The sequence below is a fragment of the Rattus norvegicus genome, chromosome 9 (assembly GCF_036323735.1).
Source record: "Rattus norvegicus strain BN/NHsdMcwi chromosome 9, GRCr8, whole genome shotgun sequence".
Classification (NCBI taxonomy): domain Eukaryota; kingdom Metazoa; phylum Chordata; class Mammalia; order Rodentia; family Muridae; genus Rattus; species Rattus norvegicus.
Window position 1 is genome coordinate 63,968,176 of NC_086027.1, and position 20,910 is coordinate 63,989,085.

At 41.5% G+C, this 20,910-nt stretch overlaps 1 protein-coding gene across 2 annotated transcripts in view; it reads right to left on the reverse strand.

The window, feature by feature from the left end:
* Positions 1-18,653: 18,653 nt before the first annotated feature.
* The window catches only part of Sf3b1 (splicing factor 3b, subunit 1), a 39,895-nt gene continuing 37,638 nt past the window's right edge, over positions 18,654-20,910 (reverse strand). The window contains exons 24-25 of one of the 2 annotated variants that reach the window (NM_053426.1): positions 20,208-20,424; positions 18,654-19,722 (exon numbers count right to left, since the gene is read on the reverse strand). In NM_053426.1, coding sequence (NP_445878.1) covers positions 19,564-19,722; positions 20,208-20,424 — 376 coding nt within the window. In that variant the 3' untranslated portion in view covers positions 18,654-19,563. The remainder of the gene's footprint in view (positions 19,723-20,207; positions 20,425-20,910) is intronic. The other variant, XM_017596654.2, reaches the window with a different exon arrangement.

The window sequence follows — 20,910 nt, forward strand, 5'->3', positions numbered from 1 at the left end:
AGCCATTCAGGGTCAGGGTCTGAAAGAGTGGCTTTCCTTATAAAGAGCTGCGAACAAAGCTATCTTCCTTATGGTTGAACACACTGGTTGCACTCCAGACATGCTGCAACCATTAAGAAAAGGCCAGGAGGTTCACCAGGATCAATTACCATCCTCCACCATCCAAACCAACACCATTAGATGCCTGCTTCCAAACTTCTTTAAAAAAAAGAAATAGACATTTGTATGTGTTTAAGGCTGTGTGGATCTTGTTTGCTGTTGCTTACAGAAAAAAAAAATTGAGACAAAATCTTTCTAGAAGATCCCTGGCTGGCCTGGAACTTATGATACAGACCAGGATAGTATGGCTGCTTATATTCTAATGCTAATTGAATCCTTTAGAACTGCAGGAGAGGATCCGTACAGAGGTTCTAGGGAGCTGCCCCCAGTTAATTCTGACTGGTAAATAAAGATCCCAGCAGCCAATAGCTGGGGAAGAAAGACAGAGGCACGATTTAGGATTCCTGGGCTTGGGACCTTGAAGAGGAGGAGGGGGGAGGGGAAGAAGGAGGAAGAGAATGGGGAGGAGGAGGAAGGGAGATGCAGTGGCTTAGAATGCAGGAAAGAAAAGCAGAGCCTCCATGTAAAGGGACCAAGAGAACACAGCCCAGAGGGCTGCTCAATTGGGCCAAGAGCAGCCAAGGTGGAACACAGACATTAGTAGTAACTCAGAATTGTCAGTGGGAGGTAGACTCTAACAGCATGGAGGGGAGGCAGCCGCCCAGCTACTGTGCTGCCTAAGGCAGATTAAAGTATAGAGGTTGTGCGTGTGTCTTTCATTTGAGAACATTAACTGTTGACGCAAGTAGTAACCCTGGTTGGGGATTTATTAAAATATTAATACTACAGATAGTCTCAAGTTCAAAGAGCCACCTGCCTCTGCCTCCCAAGTCCTGGATTGAAGGCCTACACCACCACACCCAGTTTCATTTTCTTTTATTAAGACAGGAGCTTGGGGCTGGGGATTTAGCTCAGTGGTAGAGCGCTTACCTAGGAAGCGCAAGGCCCTGGGTTCGGTCCCCAGCTCCGAAAAAAAGAACCAAAAAAAAAAAAAAAAAAAAAGACAGGAGCTGGTGCTGTAGAGTTGAGAGCACTGGGTACTCTTCCAGAGAACCTGGGTGCACCCACCCAGTACCCACATGACAGCTGAGTACTACCTGCAACTCAGTCCCAGGGGATCCAACACCCTCTTCTGCCCTCCTCTAGCACCAGGCATGCGGGCAGGCAAAACAGTCATACACATTAAATAAAGTAAGTTGCAAAAAAGACAGAATCTTGCCATGTATTCCAGGTTAGCTTTGAACTCATTGTGTAGCCCACGCTGGCCTCAAACTCCTGAGAGTGCTCCCACATCAGCTTCCCAAGTGCAGTGGTTACGACCTGCTCCTCCACAGCCAGACCTTTCAAATCATCAAAGTGTCTTAAATTAGAATGTCCTTGTTGCTTATAATCTAAAGTGAATAAAATACACCTATCAGTGCTTTAAAAGCACTAAGAAAATCTTACTCCATACTGACTAAATCTTTTCAGAGGATCACCAAAGAGGATCTATCCTGATCTTCCAGGCATCCCTTCAATAGTTATTATTTAATGGTTGTTTTGGGGGCTTCTTCATTTATTTCTTTGTTTGAATTAGAGCTTTGCTAATAGCACAGGCTGGCCCTGAACTCAAAATCTTTCTATCTCACCCTGAATATGCCCCATCCCCAAGAGCTGGGGTTACAGGCATTAACCACTATAACTTTAATTTTTTTTAAGATTTATTTATTTTATGTATGAGTATGGTGTTGCTGTCTTCAGACACACCAGAAGAGGGCATCAGATCTCATTACAGATGGTTGTGAGCCACCACGTGGTTGCTGGGAATTGAACTCAGGACCTCTGGAGGAGCAGTCAATGCTCCTAACCACCGAGTCATCTCTCCAGTCCTGTAACTTTAATTTTTTCAAAACATTTTTTTTCTTTTTCTTTTTTTCGGAGCTGGGGACCGAACCCAGGGCCTTGCGCTTGCTAGGCAAGTGCTCTACCACTGAGCTAAATCCCCAACCCCTTCAAAACATTTTTAATGATGGTTCTTAAGTGCTTTAACCTCCCTTTTAAGCCACCAGATATCAGGGAAAGAAAGGATACAGTGGATCTGTTTAGAAAGGTTCTTGGAGCAACTCCCATCTGTGTTGCCAACTGTGTTAGCAGTTCAGTTCACAGGTCAGCAGCGGCAGCTCGATCCACTCGCAAACACTTCACAGAGACACCAGCATCCAGTTCAGTGGAGTTGGGCTAGCAAACAGGAATCAGCAGTGGTGGCGCTAGCAGAGACAGTCAGGCCTCAGTTAGAGTCAGCAGGCGAGACCGGGGGGACACCAGAAAAAAGTTCTCCACTATGCTTCTCTCAGGGAAGCAAAGATCAGTGAAGACCAGCAGGCTGGCTCTATAAGCAAGCCAAACTCAGCCTCCATCACTGTCCCTCAAGTCTTATTTATACCCTCCAAACATACATGTCCTCCGCAGATCTTACCTCAGTACATGCATCTGTCTCAGCTGACATTGCTCTGCCGATCAGCCAGTGTCTGAGGAAGTAGCAAGAGACTGTAGCACACTACCAGAAGATTCTCTGTGTATTTTTCTCCATGGAGTCTCAACACATGCAGCTCAACTACGTGGTGTAAGGTGGACCAATACATGCGTGTTGTTAGCAAAGAGTCCTTCATCTACGTGTCCTTTCACATGTTTGCTTTAGCAGAACATCCTTTCACCTGTGCCTGCTTCACTAAAACGTACCTTCACGTGTTTGCCCCAGCAAAACACCATCCAACACAACTGACTTTCCAAAGAACCCTTAAGTTACCACTTCTACACTTGGCTGAGTTTAATGGTTCTTTTTCTTTAAATATCTATTGAGAGAGCCAGGTATGATAGTATATGTCTGTAGTCTTATTATTAGCACATAGGAAGTTCATGCAGGAGGATCTTAAATTCAAAAATAGCTTGGGCAAAATTCTGAAGAAAAGGAGGAGAAGGAAGAGGAGGAGGACCTGGAGAAAGAAGAGGAAGAGAAACTGTCTATTTGAAAGGAAGCTAACTCTAGGGGAAATTTTTAAGTATGTTTTATTAATTACTAAAGTATTTCATACATTTATACAGTGTATTTTGGTTATACTCAACCCCGCACCTCCTACTCCTTGAGATCTTGCCTCACCCCGTCCTAACTTCATGACTTCTTTTTAATAACCCACAGAGCCCAAGTTGAATGATGGTGTGCACACCTTTAGTCCCAGTGCTTGGGAGGCAGAAGCAGAGGCAGGTGGATCGCTTTGAGTTTGAGGTCAATCTGGGTCTACAGAGTGAGTTTCAAAAAAGCCAGGGCTATACAGAGAGACCCTGTTTTGGGGGGAGCAGGGGAACAGAACAAAACAAAAGCCCATAGAGCCCAAAGCGTTCTACCCATATTCTCAAAGGTGGGTGGGCATCCACAGGACCATGACTGACCCACTAAGCTCCACACCCCTAAAGAAAGCTGGCTCTCCCCCCTCTAGCGGCCGTCAATTATCAGAAGCTCCTCAGCTCTCTTGAGTCCTTGTGGGGGGGTGCCCCACCCCTCCACGCTGTAATATTGACTGGCTTGATATTGTGCAGGCTTTGTGTGTGCGAGCGACCACAACTGCTGTGAGTTCATGAGCACCACTGTCCTGCGCTGTCAAGAAGCACTTCTTACCCTGTGCTCCCAGACTCTACCCTTCCGTCTCTAGGGAGCTTACTGGGTGAGGGGTGAGCATTCCTTGGGTGAAGAGATGGGTGTATCCAGGCAGGAACTCTGTTGTCACTGGCTTGCTGGATTCACGTTTTAATACACTGATAACAACTAGTCACATTGTAGCCCTTTACTTCTAATGTGTGAGGAAAGGGCCTGTGGCACTCAGCAGAGAGTTCCCACTTAGCATGCGAGGGGTCCCAGGTCCATCCAAAGGGGACCCTAGAACCAAGAGTGTCCATTTTGACTGACTCAGGATGAGAATACACAAAAATCTAGGTATAAAACATGGTACACACTCTCTCTACTGTTCTTTGTGCCAAGTTAACAAATTCTCAAGAATTCCAGAGACAGTGTTGTTGTTAGCCGGACTTCTACCCAATCTGTATGATAAAGTGACCAGCCTGTGCTCTCCCTGGCCCCTCTCTACCCCTCCCTGCTTCTCTCTTGTTTGTGCCATCTGTAAACCATTGGCTTCCTAACTGTGAATCACTGTGTTTCCAAGGCTCATGTTACTGTGTTTCAACTTGCAACCTCCTTCCACCCCCATGTTTAAATGAGAAATAAGACAAAGAAGGAGGCCAGTTGGAATTCATTTTGTTCTCTCCACAGCAGATGCTAAATTCAAACTTTTAAAATAAAGAAACTTGGGGTTGGGGATTTAGCTCAGTGGTAGAGCACTTGCCTAGCAAGCGTTCGGTCCCCAGCTACGAAAAAAGAAAAAGAAAAAAAAAAGAAAGAAACTTTAGATGCATTAACTTTTTACTCCAGAATGACTGCCCTATTCTCCCCTAAACTCATGTTAAGTCAGTCTTTGGTTTCCTGTCTCAGGGAATAGATGTAGCTGCCTGTTGCCACAGACATACAGACAGACAGACAGACAGAAGCTATCCTTTTAGCTAAATCAGTTTTCCAAACTGAGATCAAGAATCTTCAATTCCCAGCAACCACATGGTGGCTCACAATCATCTGTAATGAGATCTGGTGTCCTCTTCTGGCCTGCAGTCACATATGCAGGCAGAATGCTGTACATAAAATAAATAAATAAATCTTTAAAAAAAAAAAAAGAATCTTTTGAAAGTATGCCTGATGGCACACACCTGTAATCCCATCTATTTTAAGGCAAGAGAATCAAAAGTTGAAGGCCAGGCTAGGTTACGTAGGAAGACCCTGTCTCAAAGTAAAAGGGAGGTCTGGAGAGATGGTTCAGTCACTAAAGGCTAGGTTCACAATCAAAACATCAACACAAAAAGGGGGTAAAGTCTATAGAGATGCAAATCAGTGTTTTCCTGACATATGCAAGGCCATGGGCTAAATCCCATCTCTCTCTCTCTCTCTCTCTCTCTCTCTCTCTCTCTCTCTCTCTCTCTCTCTCCTTCTGTGTGTGTGTGTGTGTGTGTGTGTGTGCATGCACACATGCGTTCTTATGAGCGTATATGTGCCACGACATTCATAAGGAGGTTAGGGAGTAGCCTCTATCTGTCAATTATCATCCGCACCTCGGTTGATATGCATATCATATGGTTGCATATGCCTGACTAGCTGGACTATGAATTTCTGGGGATTCCCTTGCCTCTGCCTCCCGTCTCTTAGCTGAGATCACTGTGAACCTAACACTGCACCAGCCTGCCAAATAATATTTTCACTTCTCTCCCACACAGCTGCTCCATTTGATTCACAAATGTCCATCCTTGTTTTGTAATCCACTCTCCAATTCATGCCAGCACCTCCCAACCCTGTCAGACTCCTGCCATCAACTCCTCCATTGTCCTTATCTGACTAGGTTCTTTGTACACTGGTGACTCCGAGGGGAAAGAGGGGGTGAATAGAGAACTTACTTCCCTTTTCAAGACTAGTGCCATAAACATGAGCACACAACAGCCACCACAGCAGAGGACATAATCCAAGTTCACACAATTCCATGCAACTCCAGCACGCACCTATAATGACCATTCTTGGTTGTCAACTTGACTACAACTGGCATTAACTAAAATCCAAAACTGGAAGACACACCTGTGAGGAATTTTTGCTTAATTTGAAGTAGGTAGATCCACTTCTAATCAAGATCCTTGAGGCAGAAAGACATACCTTTAATCTGGGCCCCACCTCTTGCTGGAAGCTGTTCGAAGACCATGGAAGGAGGGAAGCTTTGGCTCTCTGCCTGCTTGCCCTCACCTTGCTAGCAAGCCCTTCACTGGTGTTACAGCCCACTTCTTCAGGATTTCAGCGTCTACTGAAGACCAACTAAGACACCTAGCCTTGGACTTTCCATTCACAGCCAGCCATTGTTAGGTTAGCTGGACCGAAGCCTTTGAGTCATTTAATAAATCCCCTTTTTATATGGAGAGAGATTCATCCTATAAGTTCTGTTACTCTTAGAGAATGCCGACTAATAAAGTGCCTGAGGCCAACTCATTGGAGGCTCACTCATATTTATAGGTCGTTTTTACTACAGCATCTTATTCTGTCCAACTTTGTCAGATTTCAACAAATGAAGTGTGATTTTGCCGTTACTCTGTCTAAGGAACAGAAACAATTGCTCGAGAGAACAGAAGCAGGCAAAGAACGTGGGCCTAGTCCACATTCTTCCTAACAACCACCTAAAACCATCGCTGGCACATTTTCCTCCTCTTCCTTTGGGGAAGCACGAAGCTTCCAAGTCCAAATCTGCACCACATGGTTTTCATTTCCTGGCCTCCTCCCTGCACACACATGAAGGCACTCCGGATGCAAACATTTACACTTTTTCCTCAGGAGCCAATGAAGCAAAGAAAGTCAACACTCTACATACATAGTAGCCCAAGTGAAAAACAGCATCTGTCCCCAGATTTGTGCTGACCCTACAGCCCGGGAAGCACTTGGACACCCACAGACCTCACAGTTCACATTCTAAACTGGCCAATATCCTTAGTTATAGCTGAAATAGTAGCTGCTGGGAGAGGGAGAATCAGTCTTCTCTGCTAATGAGCCCCTGATATGTTATCCAATCCCAGAAGTCAGTTAGCCCTGAGCAAGTGCACATAAAAGTAACACTAAATGGAAGCAGTAGGAGAAAAATATAGGTGTATATGGATAGATAGATATGCCTGTAACAATAATTATAGATAGATAGATAGATAGATAGATAGATATGCCTGTAACAATAATTATAGATAATAGATAGATAGATAGATAGATAGATAGATAGATAGATATGCCTGTAACAATAATTATAGATAGATCGATAGATAGATATAAATTCCTGTAATAATAATAATACAAGAGGTCATGAACTTGAGAGGGAGTTAGAAGAAGCATGGGAGGAATTGAAATGGGGAAAAAGGTGGAAATTACATAAAGATAGTAGTATCGTTTCTCGGCCTTTTGGCTAAGATCAAGTGTATATAAAGATAGTATTTGTGTATGAAATTATCAAAAAAGCAAAAAGAATTAAATTTAAAAACTCCTATTGATGATAGTTTCTAAATAAAAGACCTAGGGATAAACCCAAGCAAAACAAAGAATATCTGTGGTGAAAACGGTGAAGCACTGAAGAAAGAAAGTGAAGAAGACAGAAGATGAGCGTGCCTCTTGTGCTTATGGATTGGCAGAATTTAAACTGTGGGACAGCTGTAGAGACAGCTGACTACCTGTACAGCCCTAAACTCTTATAACGTTGGAGCATCCATCTTCAGCCTTTTGGCCCAGAACCATCTGGCAGACCTTTGTAAAGCAGAATTATGAAGGACTGCTTACCCTATCTTGGCAGAACTATCGACTATTCCACACAGTGTGTCCTTTTCCTGGACAGAATTTTGTCTGCAGATGATTTAAGCAATTTTTGCCTAGTGGCTACCTTGCCACACTAAGCAATCTCACATGGAGGTAAAGATGCTCAAACATCTTGAAGGGGAAAAAGGAAACTATCTGGAGCAGACATGTCTCATTGTCAAATGATTCTTATAAGCAATAACGTTAAATGTTACATTTTGTGGACTTCTGATGTTTTTGAATACTATCTATGTAAAGTATCTTGAACTGTTAAACCTCAACTACTCCTCACCATTTATATTTGAGTAAATTAAAAGTACTTTATTATAATTAAATCAGAACCTAACATAACCATAAGTTCACTCTCTGGCCCTTAACTTGTGTTACTTAATCATCCTAAACAGTGTGTAATGGCAGCTGTCAGAAGGACTGGGTCAAAGCCTTGTATTCTTAAATGAGTTGCATAGGCACAGTGTCTATCTAAAAATAACAATATTAATCTCAAATTTTGTACCAATATAAAATTCACACCAATGAAAACCTTAAATCTGTATCAATTTAAATTCTGTAGCAATGTAAGAAATTATAACTTCAATTTGTATCAACTATAAAGATTTCTATCAATTAAGATTATGGCTTACAATGCTTTGTTCAAGGATAAAATTTAGTAATCCATCCCATCTCTTTCCTCCCTGTTCAAAATTATGGCCATTTCTAAATTATCCCTCAAAATGACAACCCATCTATAATTTGAAAATACCCATTACCGGACATCCAAACCCAGGGAATTGGGCTGACAACTCTCCATAGCTACTTCCCGCTGAATAGGGGCAATGAGAAATTCTCTAAAGGGGTGGGGGAGGAGTAGGAAAGCTAGAAAAACTGGTTAGACTGAAGAAAGCTAGCGTTAGGGTCTGCTGTCCAGTCTCTGCGTACTTGGAAGGCTCAGAGCTTGACTGGAGCTCTCACCCACCAGATCTGTCTGAAAGGTTGGATGAGGCAAACCATCAGCTATCCTAAAGCTGTTGAGGAAACAAGGACAGCATCAGGAAGCAGGGGCTAGAACAGCCAGTTAGTTCAGCAGCCCAGCAGATGAGTCACATCCCGCAACATATGATTCTCACAACCAAAACTTTAATACCATTGTGGAGGGTGCTCAGATCAGTTAAGAATGAAATTCTACTCCATGTTTGAGCAGGTGAAAGACAGCTGTCTTTCTTATGAGTTAACTTTATTAATAACCAATTGTGATGTCTTCATGCTGTGCGAAGGATGGCACAGTGAATCTTGCTGTCCTGCTTGGTTTTCTCAAACTTTTCCATTTCTTCATGGGATCTCCCCTGTCATATCTGATCCACATCACTCTGGATGGGGTCCAGTGCCTCTTCTCCTTTCCTGTCAACACAAATACAGAGCCTCTCTTCAAAATAACAAGTCCTTGGTTCAGTAGCTGGAAACCATTAAACATTTAGCCTGACCTCTCTTCCAGAAGAATTTTAATATAACCACTAAACTCATATCCACACTCAATTTGGTAAATAAAACAATTCAAAGTAAATAAAGAATGTGAACAAATATTAACTGATGAGACAGCACTTCTGCTTTCTCCCGCTCCAACCTTCATGAGATCAAGGCCTAAATTACTTATTTAACATCACTGTCTTCTCACTGTATGAGCCTGTTTTCAATTCTCAAGGCCTAAATTTCTACTGTCTGAGATAGGCCAGGCAACCTACCCCCTGCCTTCAATCTAACTTTTTAAGATTGAATGCCTCAATATTTTTATTTCTCTGTAATTAACTTTAAGTAAATTCCCCTCTATTTACTGTATGAGCAGGCTCTGTTTTTGTCATACCAGGCAAAGAAATCCCATGAGGAAACTCTGTTCCAAGATCCCAAGAAATTGTCCTGGCAAGACCTTTACGTATCTTTAAGGCATCTGTTCATTCATTCTCCCAAACTTCTCTCTTCTGTGGAGGTTAATATTTGCTGTGTCTACCAACTGACTCTATGCTTCTCGTCTTAAGCTCTGTGAATCCATTCTGAACTGCAGGAAGGAATCCCCATGTGCTTCTGGAAAAATCTGTATTCCCTTGTGTTGTAATTAAAAACAGTCAAATCAAAATTTAAAAATGTATCCTTTGCTCACCTGCTTGCAGGAAGCAGGCAGGTTTATTGTTTGTCTTTCACTGCTTTCCTCCTAGTGCAGCCTTGACTCTGCTCAGCTCACTCCGAAAACAATTTTCCCTCCTTCCCAGACTTCTATCATTTGCATGTATGTATACCGTCCGGAAATTCCTAAATTAACCATGGAATCTCGAGTGCCATGTTGTCTGCCATCTGTAGCGTGTAGTTTTTGCTACCCCGCTTTAAGCTCCAGGTAGACCATGCTACCAGCCCAACCCAGGTTCCCTCAAATCCACAGATGTAAGACACACACACACACACACACACACACACACACACACACACACACACACACACAATAGCTTATTTGTCAACCTGCCTAATCGGCTCAATGACTGGACGCTCTAATCTCTCTTAGCTAGTGCACCCTTCCCAATACTCATAGCTCAGCACCCTAAATCTGCCTTCAGCTTTAGTTGTTCGGTTCCCTTCTCCTTGTTCAGCACCCAAAACTGTCCTCAGCCTTAGTCACGGTTCCAAACCCCCACCTGAGGAAGTGGCCTATGAAAGCTCTGCTCAAGATCTCACATAGCTGGTCACCTTTCCTCCCTCTGAAGCATGGCGAAATCTCCCATTATTGACCAGTTATTGGCCGACCAAGAAACACCTGCAGAACAGGACCTTAGCATCACCATCTCCCCCACTATTTGGCGTCTCCATGTAGATTCCTTTCATACATGTATACAGTCTAAGGTGCCTCTTCAGCAGTAGGTTTCCAAGTCTTTTCAAAAGACCTTACTGTGGTCTGTCCCTCTTTACCCTGTTCTTTCATCCCCCTCCATTTAATCTTCCCATCTTACTTTTCCCTTTATATTTTTTATAACACAATGTTCTATTTCCCCTTCCTTGGAAGATAACCATCCTCAATTCCTTACCATCTGCCTCGCCTCTGTGGTTATTCTGATCAAAGTACACACATCTAAAGCTTAGATGCTATTATCCATGTGTAGGAGAGAACATACAATATTTCCCTCTTTGAGTCCAGGTCACATCGGGGTGATTGTTTATAACTACAGCCATTGACTTGTGAACTTCATATTTTCATTTTTCTAAACTAATGAATAACATTTCGTTGTGCAAATGTACCCACCGCGTTGTTGTGTAAATGTGTCCAAATGCTTCAATGGTGGGTGTCTTCCGTACATGTCATTAGTCATCTACAGCCTTACACAGACATCGCAGAGTTTTCCAGTCCCCATTATGAATTGGATGAGCTGGTGTCTCTGCAGTAGGATGGAGTCCTTTGGGTGTGTGCCCAGGAACAGTACACCTGCATCTTGTGGTAGACTGTGTCTCGGCTTTCCGAGGAACCTCCACCCTACTTTCCATAATGACCACCCCAGTCTGCACTCCCACCAGCATTGAACAAGTGTCCTCTTTCCAGTAATCTTACCAACATGTGCTATCACTTGTTTTGGCCATTCTAAGTGATGTGAGGTAAATTTTCAACATAGTTTTAATACGCATTTCCCTGGTGGCTAAGGATGTTGAAATTTGTTTCTCAGCCTTTTGTATTTTGTCTGTTCAGGATTCTGTTTATTTCATAGCCCATTTTAAATTGGGCTATTTGTTTTATGTTCAGAATTTTTTAGTTCTTTGTATATTCTAGATTCTAACCTATCAAATGCATAATTGGTAAATAATTGGTAAAGATCTTTTCCCATTCTTTTTTTTAAAGATTTATTTATTTCACATATATGAGTATACTGTAGCTGTCTTCAGACACACCAGAAGAGGGCATCAGATCCCATTACAGATGGTTGTGAGCCACCATGTGGTTGCTGGGAATTGAACTCAGGAAGAGCAGTCAGTGCTCTTAACTTCTGAGCCATCTCTCCAGCCCTTTTCCCATTCTTTAGGATGCCAATTTGCTTAAATGATGCTGTACAAAAGCTTCATGAACTTTTTTTGAGTGTGTGTGTGTGTGTGTGTGTGTTTGGTTTTCTGAGACAGGGTTTCTCTATGTAATCCTGGTTGTTCTGGAACTTTCTGTAGAACAGGCTGGCCTCGAACTCAGATTCACTGTCTGTGCTTCCCAAGTGCTGGGATTAAAGGCATTAGCCACCACTCCCCAGCTTCATGCACTATTTTCAATAGTAAAGATATAAAATTTGCCTATATGTGCATCAATAGATAATGGGATAAAGAAAATTAATGTGTATAATGTATAATTTTATTCAGCATAAAAAAATAAGTTATTTCTTTTTTAAAGAAAGGGATGAGACTGAAGATGAGTAAATTAAACAAAATAAGTCAAAACCGAAAGGACAGAAACTGCATGTCTTCTTTACATGAACAAACGCTATGTTTAAAATATGTACATATATGTTGGGGTGGGGGTTGTCTGTGTGTGTGCCCGTGCATGCACACGTGCTTGCACTAGCAGAAGGAAGACCATTTGAGGGCAGAAGGCTCACCAGGAGGCACAGTATGCAGAGTAGATGAGAACGTACAATGAGCCATGTTTGAAAACTTTTTTTTTTTTGGTTCTTTTTTTTCCGGAGCTGAGGACCGAACCCAGGGCCTTGCACTTCCTAGGTAAGCACTCTACCACTGAGCTAAATCCCCAGCCCCTTGAAAACTCTTGTAATGAAACCCATCATTCTTATAACTCAAATGTATGTTCAAGATTGAAAAGAATCAATGTAGGGGCTGGAGAAGTTTGCTCAGCAGTTAAAAGTACTTGTTGCTCTTGCAGAGGCTCAGCTCCCAACTAACTGTACCCCCATTCCCAGGGGACACTAACACCCTCTTCTGTCCTCTGTGGGCACTGCACCCATGTGCATATACATCATACCTGCTGCCAAAAAACTCATCCATGTAAAATAAAATAAGTATTTTTTAATTTTTTAATCAATACACATCAGAAAAGGGACCTTATTCTTGCTAGAAGTAGAGTGAAATGTTGCAAAAAAAAAAAAAATAGCTCTTGGAGCTGAACAGCTCACGTGTGAATCCAAACTCCCTCACCTAAAAGCTGTGTGATGCCCTGTGGTTCTTGAGGGCTTCATTCACATTGGCATTAGGCACAGAATATTACCAGATGCTGTTTGAGTTTGAAGGTTTATAAATTATGGTCAAATGGTGCCCCGCCCCCCCAAAAAAGCATTCAATTTGAAAATACTTTTGCAATAAATGAGATGCTTGTTTATATTATTTTAAGCATCCTTCATCTTTTAAAACATAGATCGAGTATTATTAAATATTAATATTCAATTAATAAAGATATACCCTTCCTGGCAGTCTTTATTCATCCATAAGTCTTGTCAGATTTCTAGGGCTGTTCTCTTCAAATTATTCTCAAAGGGGGAAGTCTTTGTTTTCCTAGACTTTGCTGCCCCCTTTTGGAAACTAAGTACGCTACAGAAATCAGAATGTTTTGAACAAAGCTCTTCACAGATCAGTTGTCTTAATCCAGCAGTTACCGTCAAAGAGTTATTTGCTTGAAAATATGTCTGCCTACTCCCATGCCTCGACTTTTCTCGCACAATTCTTGGCACCAATAATCTGTATGAATTGATTCAGGGGTCAGCTTTCACATCAAGTCCTTTGGCACATGTGCCCCCTTGAAGTAAGCAGGTGCTAGGGGCAGGATAAGCAGCCAGTCCACGGTCTGCCTGAGTGAGGAGAACGTAGAGGGATGAGCCTGTTGTCAAAGAACTGGCAGGAGCCAGTCAGATGAAGAGAGGCCCACCAACTTTTCTAAAAACCACCAATTGGATATGCAGTCAGTTCAGGAAACAGCAAGAGAGGAACTGAGGTGGGCATGGTGACGCACACTTGCAGTGCAAGTGCTAGAGCGCTGAGGCAGAAGGATGTCCAGTTTGAGGTCAGTTGGGGCTACTGGATGACATCTTGTCTCACAATAGAATATATTTCTGTTGGTAGAGAGCATGTGTGGCCACTGTTTTCAGTCCCTGGGTTATGTATTTTTAAAATATGTAATTATTCTACAATACTGTGATGGTCTGTATATGCTTGGCCCAGGGAGTGGCATGATTGAAAGGTGTGGCCTTGTTGGAGTAGGTGTCTCACTGTGGGTGTGGGCTATAAGACCCTCACCCTAGCTGCCTGAAAGTCAATATTCTGCTAACAGTCTTCAGAAGATGTAGAACTTCCATGCCTGCCTGGACACGGTCATGCTCCTGCCTTGATGATACTGGACTAAACCTCTGAACCTGTAAGCCAGCCTCAATTAAATGTTGTCCTTATAAGAGTTGCCTTGGTCATGGGATCTGTTCACAGCAGTAAAACCCTAATTAAGACAAATACCAAGACCAAAACTCAACTTCAGCACTTAAAAGACTGGAACACTAAATGTATCCATTGGTGATATCAGCTTGGAGTCAAACCAGTGCTAGCTGATTACATGCCACTTCTCAACCTCCCAGAACCCTTTCTCCTCCATACAGCAGGAATAAATATCTACTTCTGAAGGCCAGTGCAATAAAAAATAATTGGGCAATGGATATTTGTTCATAAATTATAAAGCACTGATCATATGGAAGCCATGCTGATTCTTATTAAATATAGTTTCTTAAATTTTCCCTTTAAACAGAAAGGTCCTAACTATGATGACCTTTCGCTTTCTTTTTAAGAGAGGAGCTCATGTATCGGAGGTTGGCATAAACTACTTACTCAGAGGCTAAGAGCACTGGCTGCTCTTGCAGAGGACCTGGGTCCCAGAAGGAGCCTGAGTTATTTTCAAAGTAGTCTCTACTCAAGCCATGAAGTCTCCTTCATCACAATAGAAACAATAAATAATAGAATAAAAACTATTATAACAGGATGCTGAGATATGTAAAACACTCTCAGTACCTCTCCACATAAGATTACCACTTACTTAATTTTTTAATTAAAAAACTGAGATCAACTTGCCCAACGTCACACAACCAGTTGTTGGCATACCAGGTTCCAAACGCAGGACTAACAGCAAAACCAGCGAGTCACCTGCACTGTGGTGGCACCGTACTCTTCCCTCACATGCTCCAGGGGAAGGTCTTGTACCTATGCATGCATGAGCAGCACTATGGGGATTCAGTGGGGTTTGTTTTGTTTTGTTTGAAGAGCACATCAAGCTGGAAAGGGGAATTGGCAAGACGGATAAAGGAGAAAGTGGAGGGGAAAGGACTGGGGTGAGTTATCAAAGCACTACACACATGTACCAAGTTCTCAAAACAACTTTTAAACATGTTAAGAACAAAAACCAAATCAAATGATCTGCTTCACTTCTGTCAACCTCCATTTACATAGCCTGAATCTCCCTTCAGTACTGGAAGACAGCTTTGCTGAATTACACTATTACTGAACTTAGGTGGAAGTTACAGACGTGCCCATACTTTTTTAACTTGTGGCAGAGAGGGGGCAATGGTACAAAGAACGAACAGTTTACCATTGACAGATTCCCCCCTGCCTGCCCCCGAGAGCAGTTTTCAGAGTAACACTTCAGATGAACCCCCAGCCCTAAAGCCACTCGACTAACTTCTTTAAAAATGTCTTCCCCATGCTAGAGGTCCTAGATTCCATCCCAGCACCATAAATAAAACCCTGCCTGGCCTTATTAATTGGACAATAAAGCACAAAGTGTGTATCTAACATGTCACAGTGCCCAAAACAGACCGACAAATCTCCAAGCTTTCTACTCTGAAAACTAAAAATGCTGCTGCTCCTTCAGGCCTTTGAGTCCTGGCTGCCTAGCAAAGCTGGCTTCTCAGCAAGTCATGCTCAGCTCAGCAGCTTTCTCTAGGAACTTTCTTTCACCAGGGGGACTAAATATACAGGGCTCTTTCAAAGGAGGGAAGCATAACAAGTGAGCAAACATGGTTAATAGCAAAGTGTGCACACAGGGAATGAGCTATTTCCAGGAAATCTTTCACTGAGTTGCGCTGAGTCTCCACCCCCTCACCCCACCCTGCAAAAAACCTACTCAGGGTCAGACTCCCGAAGTTTGAACCTACGACAGAGTGTTACTCTGTTGGCCATGGAGACTGCAGAAGCCCCTCCGCTCCTATACAAATGTCTGCACTAACAATAACCTCTAAGACTTAAGACGTATTGGTTGCGTTAAGGAATAACAGGCTTCCTCCGGAATTTGACTAAAAGTGGTGCTCAAATTTGAATTCTCCTTTCTTTCCTTTTGTTACCAAGTTACAGGTTGCTCCCAACATTTATGTATTTGTTATAGGAGGTTGTTTCCAACATACATATAGAAGCGTTAAGAGTAAATAAAGATAACATTAAGATTCAAACGCTATGTACTAACTTAGTTTGTAAAAGATGATTACACGAAAGATCCAAGACATTGTAAGATAAACTATATTATTCTCTTAGAGGCAGGCTAAACAGGCTGTGTGCAGTTTGACAGCAGGTTAAACGCAGTCTTAAAAGATCTCAAGGGGGCTCAAGAGGTGGCTCAGTGGGTTAAAAGCACTGACTGTTCTAGAGGCCCTGAGTTCAAATACCAGCAACTACAAGATGATGGCTCACAACCATCTGTAATGAGATTTGATGCCCTCTTCTGGTGTGTCTGAAGACAGCTACAGTGTACTCATATATAATAAATAAATCTTTTTTTAAAAAAAGATCTCTATACTTTACTCATATATGTAAAATAAATAAATATTTTTAAAAAAGGGGGGGTGTTTGCTGGAGAGATGGCTCAGTGGTTAGGAGCACTGACTGGTCTTCCAGAGGTTCTGAGTTCAATTCCCAGCAACCACATGGTGGCTCACAGCCATCTGTAATGGGATCTGGTGCCCTCTTCTAGTGTCTGAAGACAGTTACACTGTACTCACATATGTAAAATAAATAAATCTTTAAAAAAAAAAAAAAAAAGATCTCAGGGGTTCTTTGCTGTGAGGTCTGCCGAAACTTACCTACGTCATCATCTCAGAGGCCTTAAGAGACCAGTAGTACAAACAAAACAGGCCTCCTCGGGTGCCAGACCCACAAGTGTACGGTCTCTGAACGCACGTCCACAGAACTCATGCAGCCTCTAAGTATTACCTCTAACTGTTGTCCAGGCATTAGATGCTGTCTACACACTCCATCTAGCAGACATGAGGCCTACTTGAGGCCTGGGCTAAGCGGACACATTGGCACATGCCTGTGATCCCAGACTTTGGAGGGAGGACCACCCAGAATTTAAGGTCAGCCTGAGCTACAAGTTTCCAGTCAAAATCCCAAGTCTGAAGCTAGCTGTCTCTCAAAGAACAAAGAACAAAATTTGATACCTAAAGGCAGGGAGATGGGGTGCTCCTGGCACCTAAGTCAAATTGGGGATGCATTTATAGGGCACTCCCCCATAGCATTTTCTGGCCTAAACTGTTAGTGCAGAAACCAGAGTAATTCTGGGACTGCTATAATGTATCTTCATTTAACTGTTCAAAATGTAACCACCACTGGAAACATAAGCCAGACTACTTATCTGGTAAATCTGCAATTATCTTCTTCCAACTTATTTAAGTTTTGTTTTATTAGTTACTTGGCAAGGTCTTATGTATGCCCCAAACAAGAAAACTTGCAATCCTTCTGCCTCTGCCTAAGTGCCCCCCACCCCCAGTTTCTTATTTCTTATTTCATGAAGAAAAACATTTGACCAACAACTCAAAGAGCTCTATGTAGTTAAAATGGTAAACCACAACAGAGCAAACACAGTGTAATACCATAGAGAGTCAACTAAGATTAAGAACTGGTATACTAAGACTTTAGATATAATAAGTTTTATTTATCTGGTGGTACTTGATGCTCACAGGGCACCATACAACAAATTTTAAAAATACAATATAAAAAAATCAAACAGCCAAAGAAATACTAATTAATTCCATCAGAGGGCAATGGCCCAGAGGAGGGGAAAAAAAACAAAAGCCCAGAGAAAAACCCACCTTCTGTCCCCTTAAGAACATCAATTCCTCCTGCCTACGTTTTACCTTAAGAAACATCAAAGTGCTAAAGAAAAGGTCTTTGAGAAGAGTTAAAACTTGACATAGCATCTTTCACAAAGGTTTATCCCAAAATGCTTTCCTTATGTATTAAGAGCATTTCACAAGCCAAACATCTCTGAGCATCTATTTGGTCCTAATCTTGAGATTACAGCCTTTAGCATTTTTCCCCTTATCAGTTCTCAGATTACCTCCACCAGGAAAATGTCACTTAAGGGGCAGAAGTCTCCTTTGAGCTGCATTTCCACTGCAAAGCTTATTTTCCATAAATAGCAAGGAGCTAAACAAACTTAATTAATAATGCAATAAAATTTTCCCAAGTAGTTCGGTCCCCAGCTCCGAAAAAAAGAAACCAAAAAAAAAAAAAAAAAAAAAAATTTCCCAAGTAGTTTAAAATCAAAATTTAACTTTGAGAACTATATTCAAGGTTATAATTGCCAAGGGTTATTTGAAATCAACTATATAAAACAACAATATTTAAAAGTGCATAAGGTATGGCTAGAAAATTTCTAAGAACAGGAAAATGGTTTACTACACAATGATAGCCAGACCACATACAAGGAACAAGGATCCGTGTATGGGAACAATTAGTGCTCAGTATCCTTTCTGTAAAAGCAAAACAGAAGCTATTTCTCACCTAAGCTTCAGCCAGAGAGTCTCCCTTGTCAAAAGCACAGGTTGCCTAGCGCTCCTGGAATTCTGAGGGTGGTAGAGTCACATGCCAGTCACACTGGAGGCAGAATTTATTTCCTTTTAGAATTGACACGAGTACAGAGGGAGACAAAACAGTGATGGCTAGAATAGCTAGAAACGTTTTTTAAAACAAGAAATTTGGGGCATAAAATTAAATAAAATTGATTCAAAAGCTGCCCCAAAACATTAAAATAGCCCCTTAATACTTGGTCTTCTGGTTTTGGCTTATGCTCACACTTAAACCAATACAGTGTCTGACTGCTACATACAAACCAAGGAAATCTAGGCATTTGTGCATCTGCCATTACATAATATCCTGGTACCTAAGGATACTGCACACGCAAAAGGCAGATCATCAACAGTGAATAGCAGTCAGCAGGTGTTCAACAGCTACTTACAAATAAACTGATTAGTGGCATACCACAAAGCCTGAAGACTGTCCTACTATATTAGCATTTCTTAAGTAGCCTCTCTCCCAACAGGACATACAGTTCTGAGGTACAGATAGCTTCTCCACTTTATAGGCACAGGCCATCAAAGTGGGGCATTATGTCCATTCATAAAACATTTTGAGAAATCAAGAGGTGAAAGGTGCTAGGCAAGTACAAAATAATACCCAAGACAGTTCAAAGTGTTACTTTTCTATGGTGATGGAATGGTTATGCTACATTGAGGGGGGAGGGGTCACCCCCAAAGCTACTCTTCTCATCATCAACAAAACGATGGGACTTTTGACAAGCAGGCCATCACTATATAGTTTGCGTTCTGCTAGCTATGTTTCCATAATAAACTAGGTGACAGGATATGAAATTAAGCCACTTATTCTACACAAACCAGTACTTTACCAAAGTTCTGCATTTTACAAGTCATATTCAAAAAACACACACAAATTAGCATTTTGTACATGAATGTTTATTTCTCAATTAAACATTCCCTTTAAACACAAGGAATGAATTCTAAATCTTCATAAAGATGAATAAAAAATGATATCCCTCCAGTATAGCGTGTATAATCACTGTCCTTGGTCACTACTGGCATTTACTGTTTAACATCAAAAAACAAAGGTTATTTAAAAATCATGCTACTGGATTTCTACCCCCTCCGCTATGACCAGCTCTACACTGATCTGCAATGTTTTACAAGTTTATATCATCAGATCAAAGCAAGTTTAAAGTGTGAAACAGCTGTATTGGACACAAAATAAAGTTACAAGATATAGTCAAGTTCGTAACGAATATAGGTGTTCTTATCATCATTGTAGATCCTTGGGTAATGTGCTATGAGAGCATCCTGGGAGCCAATGTAGATGGAGTTGTAAATTTTCCAATATACATCTCTGACTTTCCGAGCTGGGTGAAACAGGCCCTAGAATAAATAAAAGGTAGAGTTACTTCTATTTTTAAGGGGGAGAAAATACACACACACACACACACACACACACACACTTTAATACGACTATAAGTTATAAAGATATGATTAGAAATATTTGATTTTAGCTGGCATGATAGCACACAACTTTAATCCTAGTAGTCAGAAACAGAAGCAAGTGGATCTATCAAGTTCAATGCTGGCCTAGTCTACACAGTAAGTTCAGGCCAGCCAAGGATACAGAGTGAGGCCCTGTCTCAAAAAAATAAAAATAACACAAAACAAACAAACAAAAAACCTACTTACTTTTAAGAGGGAAGGAAAGAAACTGTACAAACTTGTGGTGAGTAAACAAAATCTAATTCCTATCCCAATATAGAACTGTCTTCCACATGGTAATTAGGGAATGACTGACTTCAACATAAATAATTTTTTGAGCAATCCTTGAATAAAAACAACCCAAAAAACCACATTTAACTTACCTGTAAGCAATACTGCAACATTCTGCATGGTCCAATAGCAACTCTCAGGCCCTCCAGAGCTCCCATAACTGCCTGGATTACATGGGGAGATGTCTCAAACACATTAGGCCACACATAGTTCAGTAAGTGATTCAGAGAATCTTCACAGCCAAATCCATAAACACCAAGTGACATGTGTTGTACCACTGCACTAGCTGTCTGTCTGTGTACAAGGTCCCTGTAATGGAAGGGAAAAGATCTCTTTAAATTAGTCGCATTTTTATTAGAAATATTCACTTGAACGTTAGAAAATAAATTACTCAACATTTTCATTTCAAGGGTCTATTTCATTTTAAATTCTGTAACCTTAAATATTTGATAATCATAAGTCAAAATTAAATTTGCTCAAATTCTCAAATTAGGGGTTGGGGATTTAGCTCAGCGGTAGAGCACTTGCCTAGCAAGTGCAAGGCCCTGGGTTCGGTCCCCAGCTCCGAAAAAAAAAGAAAAAAAAATTTGCTCAAATTGGTATGATTTCATTTAAAAATTCAATATAAGAGAAAAATCTATCAGGTTTTTAAATCTGCACAAATAAGAATGTTTATCTCTAGCAGCATCTGAATTTGTGTCAGGACATATCCCTCTACTATTCACACACTATCCCGACTGCAAACATAAATATAACAGTGCTCATGCACTCTGCCAAAATAGTAACAACCTTTCA